At 39.4% G+C, this 13,233-nt stretch overlaps 1 protein-coding gene across 2 annotated transcripts in view; it reads left to right on the top strand.

Moving 5' to 3' along the window:
* Positions 1 to 13,233, top strand: part of CDH23 (cadherin related 23) — a 1,802,240-nt gene that overhangs the window by 580,387 nt on the left and 1,208,620 nt on the right. For both annotated transcript variants that reach the window (XM_073685852.1, XM_073685853.1), the window contains exons 5-6: positions 4,918 to 4,965; positions 6,284 to 6,376. In XM_073685852.1, the coding sequence (XP_073541953.1) occupies positions 4,918 to 4,965; positions 6,284 to 6,376 (141 nt within the window). The remainder of the gene's footprint in view (positions 1 to 4,917; positions 4,966 to 6,283; positions 6,377 to 13,233) is intronic.

The following is a 13,233-nucleotide window of genomic DNA, read 5'->3' as shown; positions in this document are numbered from 1 at the left end:
GACAATTCTGGAAAGCCATTATTGGATTTGAAACTTGTAAGATGACGTGTCACCCTAGCTGTACCCCTCTATGTAGGGGAAATACAGCGGGTGAAATAAGTATTAAAAATGTCACCATTTTTCTCAGTAAATATATTTCTAAAGGTGCTATTGACAAGAAATTCTCATAAGATGTCAGTAACAACCCATCCAATCCACACAAACAAATAAATCAAACCATAGATGTCCATAAATTAAGTTATGTGTAATAATGAGAAATGACACAGGGAAAAAGTATTGAAGAAAGAGAGATGCAAAAATCCATGGAACGTCATGACACCAGCTGAAATATTTCAGCAATTAGAAGGCAATCCTTCCACTTAATGAAAAATAATATCAGCAGGTTCAACTGATGGCCTGTTAAAAGGTCTATCATTCCAAAGTGCCACACAAGAAACATTTCATGATGGGTAAAACCAGTGAGCTGTCTCAAGAAATTTGCAACCTTATTGTTGCAAAACATACTGATGGCATTATTTACATAAGAATTTCTAAACTACTAAAGGTTCTAGTGAGCACTTTTGGGGCCATAATCCAGAAGTGGAAAGAACATCATAACATCATTAAACCACCAATGACCAGGTGGGTGATCCTCGCAAAATTTCAGACAGAGGAGTGAAAATAATTATCTGAAGAATTGCGCAACAGCCAAAGACCACCTATGGAGAGCTACAGAAAGACTTGTAATCAGCAAGTACAATTGTTTCAAATAAAACAATAAGTAATGCACGCAACCTCCATGGCTTGTATGTAGGCTCACCACACAAGACTCCATTGCTGAACAAAAAGCATGTTCAAGTGTGTTTATTGTTTGCGCAACAACATTTAGACAAGCCTGTGAAATTCTGGGAAAATACAGTCTGGTCAGATGAGACAAAAATTTAACTCTTTGGATGAAATAATAAAAACCATGTTTGGAGGCCAGAGGGATCTGCATATCTCCCCCAAAACCCCATACAAACAGTAAAGGTTGAAGGTGGGAACATCATGTTGTTGGCTGGTTTTCAGCGTACAGCACTGGCAAACTTCATATAATTGAAGGAAGGATGAATGGACAATTGTACGGAGTCATTCCTGATAAAAATCTGCTGCACAGCCAAGCTAACTCAATTTGTTTCAGAGAAAGAAAATGAAGCTGTTAGAATGGTCCAGCCAATCACCTGACCTGAATCCAATAGAAAATTTATGGAAGGAACTAAAGCTCAGAGTTCACAGAAGGAGCTCAGGTAGCTGTCAGGATTTGAAGAGTGTTTTTGAGGAAGAATTGGCCAAAATCACACTTCATACATTTAGAAATATATTTATTTAGAAATTGGTGGCATGTTCAATACTTATTTCACCAACTGTATATCTGAAACCAGATCATTTGCCTTGATTTTAGCTTTAAAAGCAGAGTAGTAGCTTAACCAAAGTTTGATGTTTTTTCTAATCCTGGACAACCAATTTGATGTCCCTTTCCACAAGATAACTATTCAGACTACTGACATATGATCAGTGGTTTGAATAATTAAGCAAAGAGGATCTAATGGTCCTTTCCAACAGAATCATCTTGGTGCCTACAAGAAGCGTCACCTTTTCACAAGACTGCAGTGGCTATTGTACATACAAATGTTACCAAAAGCAATATTTATCTTACTGTCTCATATAGACATACTTTACTATGATAAATTTAAATTTTATCTTTTATTGCTGATCTTATACATCATTTGCACTTCCCAGTTTAAACACAGTGTGTAGAGTAGAGATGAGTCAATCCGCGGAGGATCGAGTTCACGTTGAATTTCCTGAAATTTGTGGTTTAACGTAAATTCGAACATTTTGAGAGTTAGAGGCTCGCAAAAAAAACCTTGCCCGGCACCATTTCCCTCACTGCTGAAGCATCAGAGAGGATGCAAGCATCATTTCTCATTGCCATTAGCCCTGCAGCAATTACTTCTTACAGATTATCAAACGTTGTATATTGGTGGTCAGTACCTGGGCCATTAGAAATCAGCAGTTCCCAGTGAAGCACAGTACAGCGGAGTAGTTTTTAATCTCCAAAGTCACTGAGTAAGTTTATCTCTTCAGTAGAGTGTAAGCTCTTAGACTGAGTTCACGCAATGCGGTTTTAATGCGTTTCCGCATGCGAAACACATTAAAACTGCTTGGTAAGAGTTCTGCCATGTACTGCAATGATAATCCGCATGTGCTGTGCACATGATGCGGAAATTTCCACTGCAGATCATCATTGCGGCACAAACCGCAGCACAACCAATTTTGGCGCGATTTTTCAACGAAATTGACTTGCATTGAATAGCAGCAAACCTGCATGTATAATATCTATACATGCAGATTTGCTCCGTTTCAATGTAAAACAATTGCGCCGCGGCTGGTACCCGAGTCGGGAAAGGAGGCTGCTACTCTTCTCATCTGACCGCTCCTCTGGCTGATAACAACAAGAGCAGCGTGGATGGGAGAAGCAGAAGCCTGCTTCTCCCAGCCCGCGTGCCGGCGGCAGTGTAAAAAAGAAGCAAAAAGAAAGTAAAAATAAAAAATAAACCTCACACTCACCAGTCCGGGGGCCCCCGGTGTCCTCCTGGGTGATGCTGTCTTGTCGGCGACTCGATGTAAACTGTGGGGCATCGGCTTGCATCCCGCAGTGTACTTCCAGGACCTGCGGTGACATCACTGATCACCTGATGGTCGGGTGACCATCAGATGATCAGTGCCGCAGCAGTCAGCTGATGGTCAAGTGACCATTAGCTGATTTCTAAAGCCGGTAATCAGCTGATCGGTCTCATGACTGATCAGCTGATGCTGAGCGTGGGGACATTCACAAGAATTTTCCCACGCTCTCTAGCTCACCGGGGCTCATCAGCTGATCTTCAGCTGATGAACCCCAGTGACCTTTCCTGCAGTGATTGCTGATGTCACAGCTGTAGAAATGATCTGGATCGTTGTGGGATCTTGACCGATTGAAGTGTCATTATATTCGGTGGATTCACATGTTACAACAACAAAATTAGAACACCGCGATTTGGATGCAACATAAATAAGTTGTGTCCAAAGCTCTGCTGAGTGCTGATTGGGGGGGCATAGCGGCTAACCAACCAGCTGTGAGATGTTAATTATGAGCAGGGAAATGTTTGTCTAATGGCACCTTCCCAGACTAGGAAAAAACATCTCACAGCAGACGCATAAATTACGTGAATAGAAATGCTAATATAGATTGGGTGAATGGGACTAGCTGACACCCAGCTCTTTTGTTTGGTGATGTCAAGGTGTCAATCAGACCTTTTCATGACCAAACAAAGTAAAGAAACAGACAGACAGTGTAAACACTGTATTTGAAATACAACAGACACGTTCTTTAATCATTTAAATGAAGCAATATACTCACCCCAGCTCTTATGGTAAACCAAGGGCTTAAGCAATGTCCCACCAACTTTATTTAGCTCCAAAAATTATTAATTGATGCTCAAAAACGCTTCAAAAAACGCATGTAAAAACGCGTCAAAAACACGTAAATCTGCATGTGTTTTTTCTGCCATGGAGAGAAAAAAACGCTCAGGAAATTTCTGCTTCTAATCTGCATCGTGGTGCGGTACATACCTTTATGGTCAGCAGGGTCCTCACTTTCTCCTGTAAAATGTAAGCTCTTATGATCAATGGGTTCCTCTCTGGTTCCCTCTCTCTTGCCTGAAAGTAGTAAGCTCTTATGGTCAGCGGTGTCTTCTTTTTCTCCCCTGTAACGTGTAAACTTTTATAGTCTGTGAGATATTCTCTCTTTCTCCTCTCCCACACATGCATTTTCAGATCAATTACAAGCTTTCCAGTACTGAAATTGTGCAAATTTATTCTCCTCAAATCAAGTTGTTGGGGAGAATGCGGCAAAGTTGGTGAAGTCGAATTTCACAATGCTCACTCATCTCTAGTCCCTAGAATAAATATTTTAGGCAACACACATTGATTTCATTTTTTTTTAATTCAGGCCTTTATGATATTTGGCTTAAGGTTAAAAATCATTGATTTTTTTTCTAGGTTTAGAATCATCAACCACTCAGGTGCAAATATTTAAAGTACACTATATATGCCTTCTTACAATACCTATCAAGGTGAGCATTCTCTACATAGGGCATAGAAATCCCAGTTATAAAAGTCCACATACTTTTCCCATAAAAATGATTGACATTTTTTAATTATCCATTAACAAATAATGTGATTTAAAGGACATGCACAATGAAAACAGTTTTTTTTTAGATGATGGACATGTCTTCATTAGCCAGAGATTTGTACGTTCTGGAAAATTCACAAAAGTGACACTTTGCTCCATTAGGAAACCTTTGACTCTTTTCTGTACTCGCAAGTCTACAAAATGATTGAGAAGGAGGCAGGTTTAGTCTTTGGAGGACAATATAGCAATAATTTTCTACAAAGGTACATGGTGTACAATTGAAAAAGTTGTGCTAGAGGTATGTTTTTTTTTTCTTCTACATGTCATGAGCTTTCGATATAAACTACAAAAAAATGAATTTCTACAAAATTATGTGTTGTCGACCTAGACCTTTGTGTTGCTAAACTTTAGATAGAATGGATCCTTGTGCGTGTCACATTTCTAAACATCCATAGACTCATTTTACTCCAGCACGATTAGTTTGATGCAATTCATTCTCTATGATTAAGGAAACACTTCAGACTGTAATTGTGTTGGCTAAAATTGATATGCGAACAATGCTGTATATTGGAGCCACATCTGTAATTGTACTCCTGGTTCCTCCTTTGCCCCTCTCCCAGTGGTATTTTGCATGTAATTATGCTTTTAGCTAAATTCCAAAGCACTGGTGTCGGAAGATAAACACTATTTCTAATCGTATTATTTTGTCTTCCTTTTCATTTCAGACTAAATCAGAATTCACAGTTGAATTTTCTGTCAGTGACAGCCAGGGGGTATGTATGACTTTTTCATTTCATGGCATAAAAATCTATGAATGGTAAAACAGGACAAGATAACGGGAAATGTGATGGAAGGGGTGGAGAAAAAAGATTTATAACGTCTTGGGTATAAGTGCTGCCGGCATGAACCATGCTGAACCGAGATTTGGCCAATAAAATATGAGCTTGTGTGATGTTCATTTTTAGCACTGGTATAGGTGTTCTTACTCTTAACTTACAAGGATTTGGGTGCAGTGATATACTGTAGATTCGATAAGAAGTGTGGCAAATTTTTATGTCTTCTTTGGAACCTTATTCATGTGGCCTAATAGGGCATAGGACAAACTGTTTAGTGATCGCCAGTGCAGGAATAAGTGTTTGTCGCTCCGTCCAGCCTATCCATATATTTATTTTAATGTCTGGCATGTAATATAAGTTTTGCCTTGGAATAACCCTACAGCTCATCACCAGGATTTTCATCAGTTGCCTCTTTATTAATCAGCTGATCGTTGTGTCGTCTTCAGACATAAAGCATACGGACATGGAATTATCAATTGGGGTCAACCCTTGTGGTCCAATGTTCTGCGCTATCAGTCAGACATAAAAATATGTAAAATTATCTTTAGAGAAGTAATTAAAAGCATATGCATAGATAATTGAAGGAAATCAATCTATAAAAAATTCAAATTAGCTATGAATTTCCCTAAAATTTCAAAATCACACGAATCTAGAAAAATAATAGCTTTTGAGACTCTAAAAGTAATTAAAATAATAAAACCATTATGCTTACCTCATGTCTCAGGTCCTCACCTGTCTTACACCAGTGCAACTCCTTGGTTCTCTGCCCCGGCTCTTCTGTGGCCTGTAATTTAGGTCACTTGGGGAATTGGAGACCCTCGTCAAGCTGTGCATCATCCCCCTTGTGATGGCACGGAGGACCGGCATTGGACTCGTGCATTCACACGTGGAAGTAGATAGGGAGATGGCATAAGGCAGGTTTGGGCCTAGAAAAAGTGAGTGTAGTGTATTTTATTAATATTTTATCCCCTTCCCTCATCTTTGTTTATTTTGCTTTGGGTCTGGAGAGATCATGGAGCATAATTATGGCAATCGGGGCATTTTTGATTCAAGCAAAGTTTATTTTAACTGAATAGAATCTGCTGGCTGATTAAAAAGAATCTTCCTGAAACTAATTTCAGGAGATTTTCTCATCTTTGTTCATGATACATGGCTCTGTCCTTTACTTAGCTGTAATGTTGGATAATGGTAATTGACGGCTTTTTTCTTCTTTATTCATATTAACTTAATGCACCTACTTCTGGTCAATCTTCAGGTTATTAAAGGCAAAGTAAGCATCCAGGTTGGTGATGTCAATGACAACGCTCCTACTTTCCATGGCCAGCCATATACGGTGCGCATTGCAGAGGTACGTGTTTAGCTATATTAACTAGTAAAGGCTTAATTTAATTGTTGATGTTCATATGTATTTGAACTGTTAACTACAATGATTTTATACACAGTGAACTTTAACTTGGCATTCATGGGATTACTTACTTTGAGGTAGACAACTTTTACTTGACAGTCAATGCATTTACTGTATATGCCATTGAATATCTCAAGTTAATTTTTGATACGACATTGTGTGTAATGTGTTAATTAATGTTTAACAACTACAAAATCTTTGTATATAGTGTATATCAATTAAAGCATTAAAATCTGTGTAGATCCCACTTCCACCTTGTTGCACCCAAGAACCTCAGATAGGTTGAGGTATGGTGAGTTCCACACAACACCTACAGTATATAGCTGTCTTTTTATCTGGCACAAGGTTGCTAACTGCAGATCCTTTAATTTCTGTAATTTTTGATTTGAGACTTACATGATCAGATTTTGTTTCTCCAGCACATCTGACAGATGCTCGAATACAATGAGAACTTAGTAATTCAGGGGCCAAGTCAACACCTACAACTATTTGTCGTTTTCCGTTATCTATTCCTGAACAATTTCTTTAGTGTAGTAGAGCACATTTTCTTAGCCTAAAGTCACACATCCTTGTAAAGTGTTGCTGTGATGTTCGATTGTTTATCGGACAGGACAGATCCCTTGAGTATGTCCTATTCTCATCTCGAAATTGCATCAGAATAGGACATGCATAAGAGGGAATCTGTCATATAAAAAAACACTATTAACCTGCAGATATTGGGTTAATCTGTAAGTTAATAGCGTTCTAAACTTGCCTGGAGCCCACAAAGAGAGCCCCGCTGCCAGGAGGAAATTAACTTTATTCCTCCTGCAGGCTCAGGCTTTCAGAATTTGAGTATTGGAGCCGGCTGTCAGTCAGTGCCGGGTATGTGGTTACAGTGACCTATCACTATGCACTGAGCGGTGACTGATGCTGCGCCGGCCACTCCCCTATGACTGAAAGCCCGAGCCTGCCAGTAGGAATACAGTTTATTTCTCCTGGAAGTGGGGCTCTCTGTGCCGGTATGGTGGGTTCATAATGCTAATAACCTGCACATTAACCCCATATCTGCTGTTTTTTACATGACAGGTTCCCTTTAAGTTTCATGAATCTCACACTAAGAGTCATGATTTTAATGGATATATGAATATACCCCTATGGTCTCTATGCTGTCCGATAAAAAAATCAGGCAGCACATAGACATTTCACATGGATGGGTGAATATAGTCTTACACAAGGGGCAACTTCTAGGAAATATTGTTATGAAGGGGTATACTTTTAACATATTTAAATAGGTAGTACATGATAAAGTGACATTAAGATGAAAGCTAAGTTTTCTAAAAGAAAATTGGTGCCATTATAATGAGAAAATCAATGTTATTCATTTCACCTGCCAGTCGCTTCATGTTATGTCTGTGTAGGTTTTATATGTTGTGCTCATATATTTGTGTTTTTTTCACTTTATGAATGAGAATTACCAAAACTATAAATCTTACTATGAAAGTTGCTGCTATGTTATAACAATGTTGAAACTGTGGTTGTATTTTAAATAGGAATAGAAATAACTGGCACAGGGCAGCTGTACAGATCTCATCATTGACCCAGCGGGCCAGGTTCTAATCACTTAGCTGTTTGTGCCAATTTAATTGCAGCCATTTCTGGCTTGTTCAGCATGGATCACACAAGTGTGTTCCCTAAACAGACAGTCGCTGTGTGCTATCTTGCTGCATGATCCTCTGCTGGTGGGACATCTCATTATCCTCCAGTAAATACATTTCTCACCATGGGCTTACATGATAGAAATATCATCTTTAGGAATCATTTTTCTGGAATAGTTACAGAATTCCCTTTGCTAGCTTTACCTTGCTATATTCTACGATTTAAATACGTCAAGCGAATGGTTTGGGTAGTTAGAAGTTGATAGTTAAATTATTTAAGGCTCTTCATCCTAACAGCATTGTCTGCTCAATCATTGATGGAACACTTGGAAACAGTGACTCCATAATGACTACGTACAGCTGTGCACTCAGTTTTATATTGTTTTCGTGCTTCCTTAAAGGGATTGTCCGGCCGTGACATGACCATCCAGTGGGCGCAGCTGACTAGTGGATGCTTCCTCACTGAATACAAGTGTATAGAGCGAGGCCGCACCCACTAGATGGGCTCTGGTCGGGAGTATGCATTACCCGTATGTACCTGCCAGTCCTGGCTCAGAAACCCTTGAATCCTCGCAGTGCTCATTACGTGCGCTGGGGAGTTTCATAAGTCTGCAGTCACACAGGGCGACTGCAGACTTATCAATTTAGACTGGACAACCCCTGTAAGAAAAGGTTAGCAGTTTTCTAAATAGTTTTCTTTAATACGGTTCTATTATTATGCTTTTGTAGAATCTATGCAACTCCTTTACTGATAGGTTCACTTCACTAACCCACTTCACCTGGTGGATAAGGACTCTGTTTTTCTTCTACCTTCTCTTAGTGTTACAGAAAACAAAATCATTAATAAATCCCTTAGCGCAAGGGGCCCCCATCCAGAGGCTTGAGAGTCACATGTAGGTCAGAGGCCAATGATGTGTGGTTTGCAACTGTCTGTCATCTTGTTGCATTAGCGCCACATTTAAGAAACCGCTTTGAAAAGCAGGTCTCCAGATGGTGACTTTTGCGATTAGCCTCATACAGAAGAGCAGATCTAGATGCACATATACTGGCTGAAGGGTTGGAGAGATAAATTAAGTGTGGTATGCTGCATATATGATGATACTGCCAGTTAAAGGATTGCATAAAGCAGGATGCAATAGTGTGATAGGAGTGCCTGATGTGAGAATTTCAAATGGGGGTAAAGTGGGAATCCCTGATGTACGTTTACTGCCTTAGTGTGATTTCTATGGGGCTGTTTTGGCTCTTATTATACCGTTATGGGGGCTCGGGTGTCACTACTGTGGAGGGTGAAGTGGGATATGGATCTCACTGCTCAGAGTACACTGAATGTGGATGGCGACCCTCTCTCAGAGCTGAATGTGGGTCTCAAAGTAAAAAGTTGGGGACTACTACTTTGGGGTGTAGTACCTAAATTACATCTAGAAGATAATTATTTACCAACAAAAAAGGGTGGAGGGCAAAAAAGTCTTTTAAAATTAACTTAATCTTTCTTAAATTAATGCTAAAAGAATATACACTCCTTCATATTGAAATTGAAAGAAAGAAAAATAAAAGTCATGGAATTAAAAAAATCACAGGATAAAAAGACAAGTCTGTAGATGTTGTAGGGAAAGGTAGCACATTTAGGCTGTGTGCCCACGATGCGTTTTTAGTGCGTTTTTTGGTGCTTATTTGCAGAGCGTAAACGCTCCAGAAACGCATTACATACCTTATCCCATGACTTCCTATGACATTCTGCAAGTTCTGTGCACATGGTCAGGATTTTTTCTGCGCAGATTTTACTCGCAGAAAAAATACGGACATGACCAATTCTTGTGCATTTCTGCATGCGTATTTGCCTATACAATGCATTGGAAAAACGCATGGCAAATACGCATGCAAATACGGGTCAAATACAAGTCAAAAACGCATGTAAAAACCGCATGCGTTTTTCTGTCAAGGAGATGCAGAAATGCTCAGGAAAATTTCTGCTTCATTTCTACATCATGGGCACTAAGCCTTTGGCCAAGCAGGCTACTTAGAGTAGCACGAACAACAGGCAGCCTTGTGTTATCGTATTGATAAATGGCTACTGTGAGTCCCGCTTTTGTCCTGGACACAATGGTAGTTGGAGATTAGTTTAGAGACCACCTTACAAATGCAATGAAGTGGTCTTCACATGGGAATGTCACACTGGTCCTATTTCTGAGAATATGTTGTAGGGTGACATAGTGTACAATAGCCGCACCTCTCTAGTCTTCATTCCAGGCACACAAACAGCTCTGCGTTACATTGATTTGAGATTGGAAAGAGTGGTACAGCTTTTTCTCCAAACTTCCCCAGGAGCCATTTTTCAATATTACTACACCAGGCCACATGTTGCTTTTGCTATTGTAAGCAGCCTGCATGGCCTAAATGTGCTACCGTGGCCTACAGCCTCCTTGGACTTGTTTCTTATAGACTACATTGGTTGTCATTGATTAGCAATTGCAAAGGAAGCTGCCAGCAGTGGATCTTGATGAATTGTGTGTCCAACTGTCATTCAACGTGGTAGATTATTCCTCAGACAACCATAAATAACCTCATTGATAGTAGCCAAGGCATGTAAGTATGTGTGCTTCTGCACGTGGCGTTCACACTTGATACTGAATAAATCAAGATGTTTTAGAAATTCTGCTTCCACTTTTTCATTATTTGCATATCACATGTCTATCAATCCTGTGATGATCATAATTGCATGACTTTTTCTACTTCATGTTGCAGTTTCAATGTTGAGGTGTGTGCATATGAATGTATGCACCGTATGTAAATATATATTTCTATGTATATATATATATATATATGTATATATTATATACAGTGCCTATATATACAGTACAGACCAAAAGTTTGGACACACCTTCTCATTTAAAGATTTTTCTGTATTTTCATGACTATGAAAATTGTACTTTCACACTGAAGGCATCAAAACTATGAATTAACACATGTGGAATTATATACTTAACAAAAAAGTGTGAAACAACTGAAAATATGTCTTATATTCTAGGTTCTTCAAAGTAGCCACCTTTTGCTTTGATGACTGCTTTGCACACTCTTGGCATTCTCTTGATGAGCTTCAAGAGGTAGTCACCGGAAATGGTTTTCACTTCACAGGTGTGCCCTGTCAGGTTTAATAAGTGGGATTTCTTGCCTTATAAATGGGGTTGGGACCATCAGTTGTGTTGTGCAGAAGTCAGGTGGATACACAGCTGATAGTCCTACTGAATAGACTGATAGAATTTGTATTGTGGCAAGAAAAAAGCAGCTAAGTAAAGAAAAACAAGTGGCCATCATTACTTAAGAATTTAAGGTCAGTCAGTCCGAAAAATTGAGCAAACTTTGAAAGTGTCCCAAGTGCAGTTGCAAAAACCATCAAGCGCTACAAAGAAACTGGCTCACATGAGGACCGCCCCAGGAAAGGAAGACCAAGAGTCACCTCTGCTTCTGAGGATAAGTTTATCTGAGTCACCAGCCTCAGAAATCGCAGGTTAACAGCAGCTCAGATTAGAGACCAGGTCAATGCCACACAGAGATCTAGCAGCAGACACATCTCTACAACAACTGATAAGAGGAGACTTTGTGCAGCAGGCCTTCATGGTAAAATAGCTGCTAGGAAACCACTGCTAAGGACAGGCAACAAGCAGAAGAGATAAGTTTGGGCTAAAGAACACATGGAATGGAGATTAGACCAGTGGAAATCTGTGCTTTGGTCTGATGAGTCCAAATTTGAGATCTTTGGTTACAACCACCGTGTCTTTGTGCGACGCAGAAAAGGTGAACGGATGGACTCTATATGCCTGGTTCCCACCGTGAAGCATGGAGGAGGAGGAGTGATGGTGTGGGGGTGCTTTGCTGGTGACACTGTTGGGGATTTATTCAAAATTGAAGGCATACTGAACCAGCATGGCTACCACAGCATCTTGCAGGGCATGCTATTCCATCCGGTTTGCGTTTAGTTGGACCATCATTTATTTTTCAACAGGACAATGACCCCAAACACACCTCCAGGCTGTGTAAGGGCTATTTGACCAAGAGGGAGAGTGATGGGGTGCTACGCCAGATGTCCTGGCCTCCACAGTCACCAGACTTGAACCCAATCGAGATGGTTTGGGGTGAGCTGGACCGCAGAGTGAAGGCAAAAGGGCCAACAAGTGCTAAGCATCTCTGGGAACTCCTTCAAGATTGTTGGAAGACCATTTCCGGTGACTACCTCTTGAAGCTCATCAAGAGAATGCCAAGAGTGTGCAAAGCAGTCATCAAAGCAAAAGGTGGCTACTTTGAAGAACCTAGAATATAAGACATATTTTCAGTTGTTTCACACTTTTTTGTTAAGTATATAATTCCACATGTCTTAATTCATAGTTTTGATGCCTTCAGTGTGAATGTACAATTTTCAAAGTCATGAAAATACAGAAAAATCTTTAAATGAGAAAGTGTGTCCAAACTTTTGGTCTGTACTGCATATATATATATATATATATATATATATATATATATATATATATATATATTTCTTAGCATAAATGAGTACACCCCTTTTGGAAAAAAAGATTTTAATCAGTATTTCACTAGGTACAAGAACAACTTCTAAAGTTTTGTTTTCATTGAACATTTTTTAACCCATTACATCAAAGTAAAGTTAATATGACTGAATTTGGCCTCCGTTCAGACAGTTTACGTCTTTTGTTTGGTGGACACAATAACATAGACTGGCTAGGAAGATATGATATTCAGTATAAAAATATTGCTTAAAATTGTGTTCTGGTTTTAAAGAGTTATTACAAGAATCACTTCACCTATCCACTAGACTGCTGGACCCCCAACCAATTTCCAGAACACAACAGGGACAAATCCCTTGACAATGAAGTGGTGGTTAAACATTTTGCTGTTAGAACATACAACTATATCCAGAAGTCTCATAGAAAATTAATTGACCATTAACGCACATACTCGACCAACACTACATTCACACAGAAGATTCATGACTCTTGTTTTGACAAGCAGACCAACCAGAAGTTAGCCGCTCAATAATTTTGCACTTAATATCTACCCTGTTAGGCCAAAATTGGTAAAAACTCTTGCATTTCCATTTAAAGCCAATTTTCCATGAGAATATTTTGCATCAGTATTTTAAAGGCCAAACTG

This window comes from Phyllobates terribilis, unplaced genomic scaffold (genome assembly GCF_046119375.1).
Source record: "Phyllobates terribilis strain yellow unplaced genomic scaffold, ASM4611937v1 Scaffold_5__5_contigs__length_657084704, whole genome shotgun sequence".
NCBI classification, from domain to species: domain Eukaryota; kingdom Metazoa; phylum Chordata; class Amphibia; order Anura; family Dendrobatidae; genus Phyllobates; species Phyllobates terribilis.
Note: the sequence above shows the minus strand (reverse complement) of the source record. Positions and strands in the feature narration are given on the sequence as shown.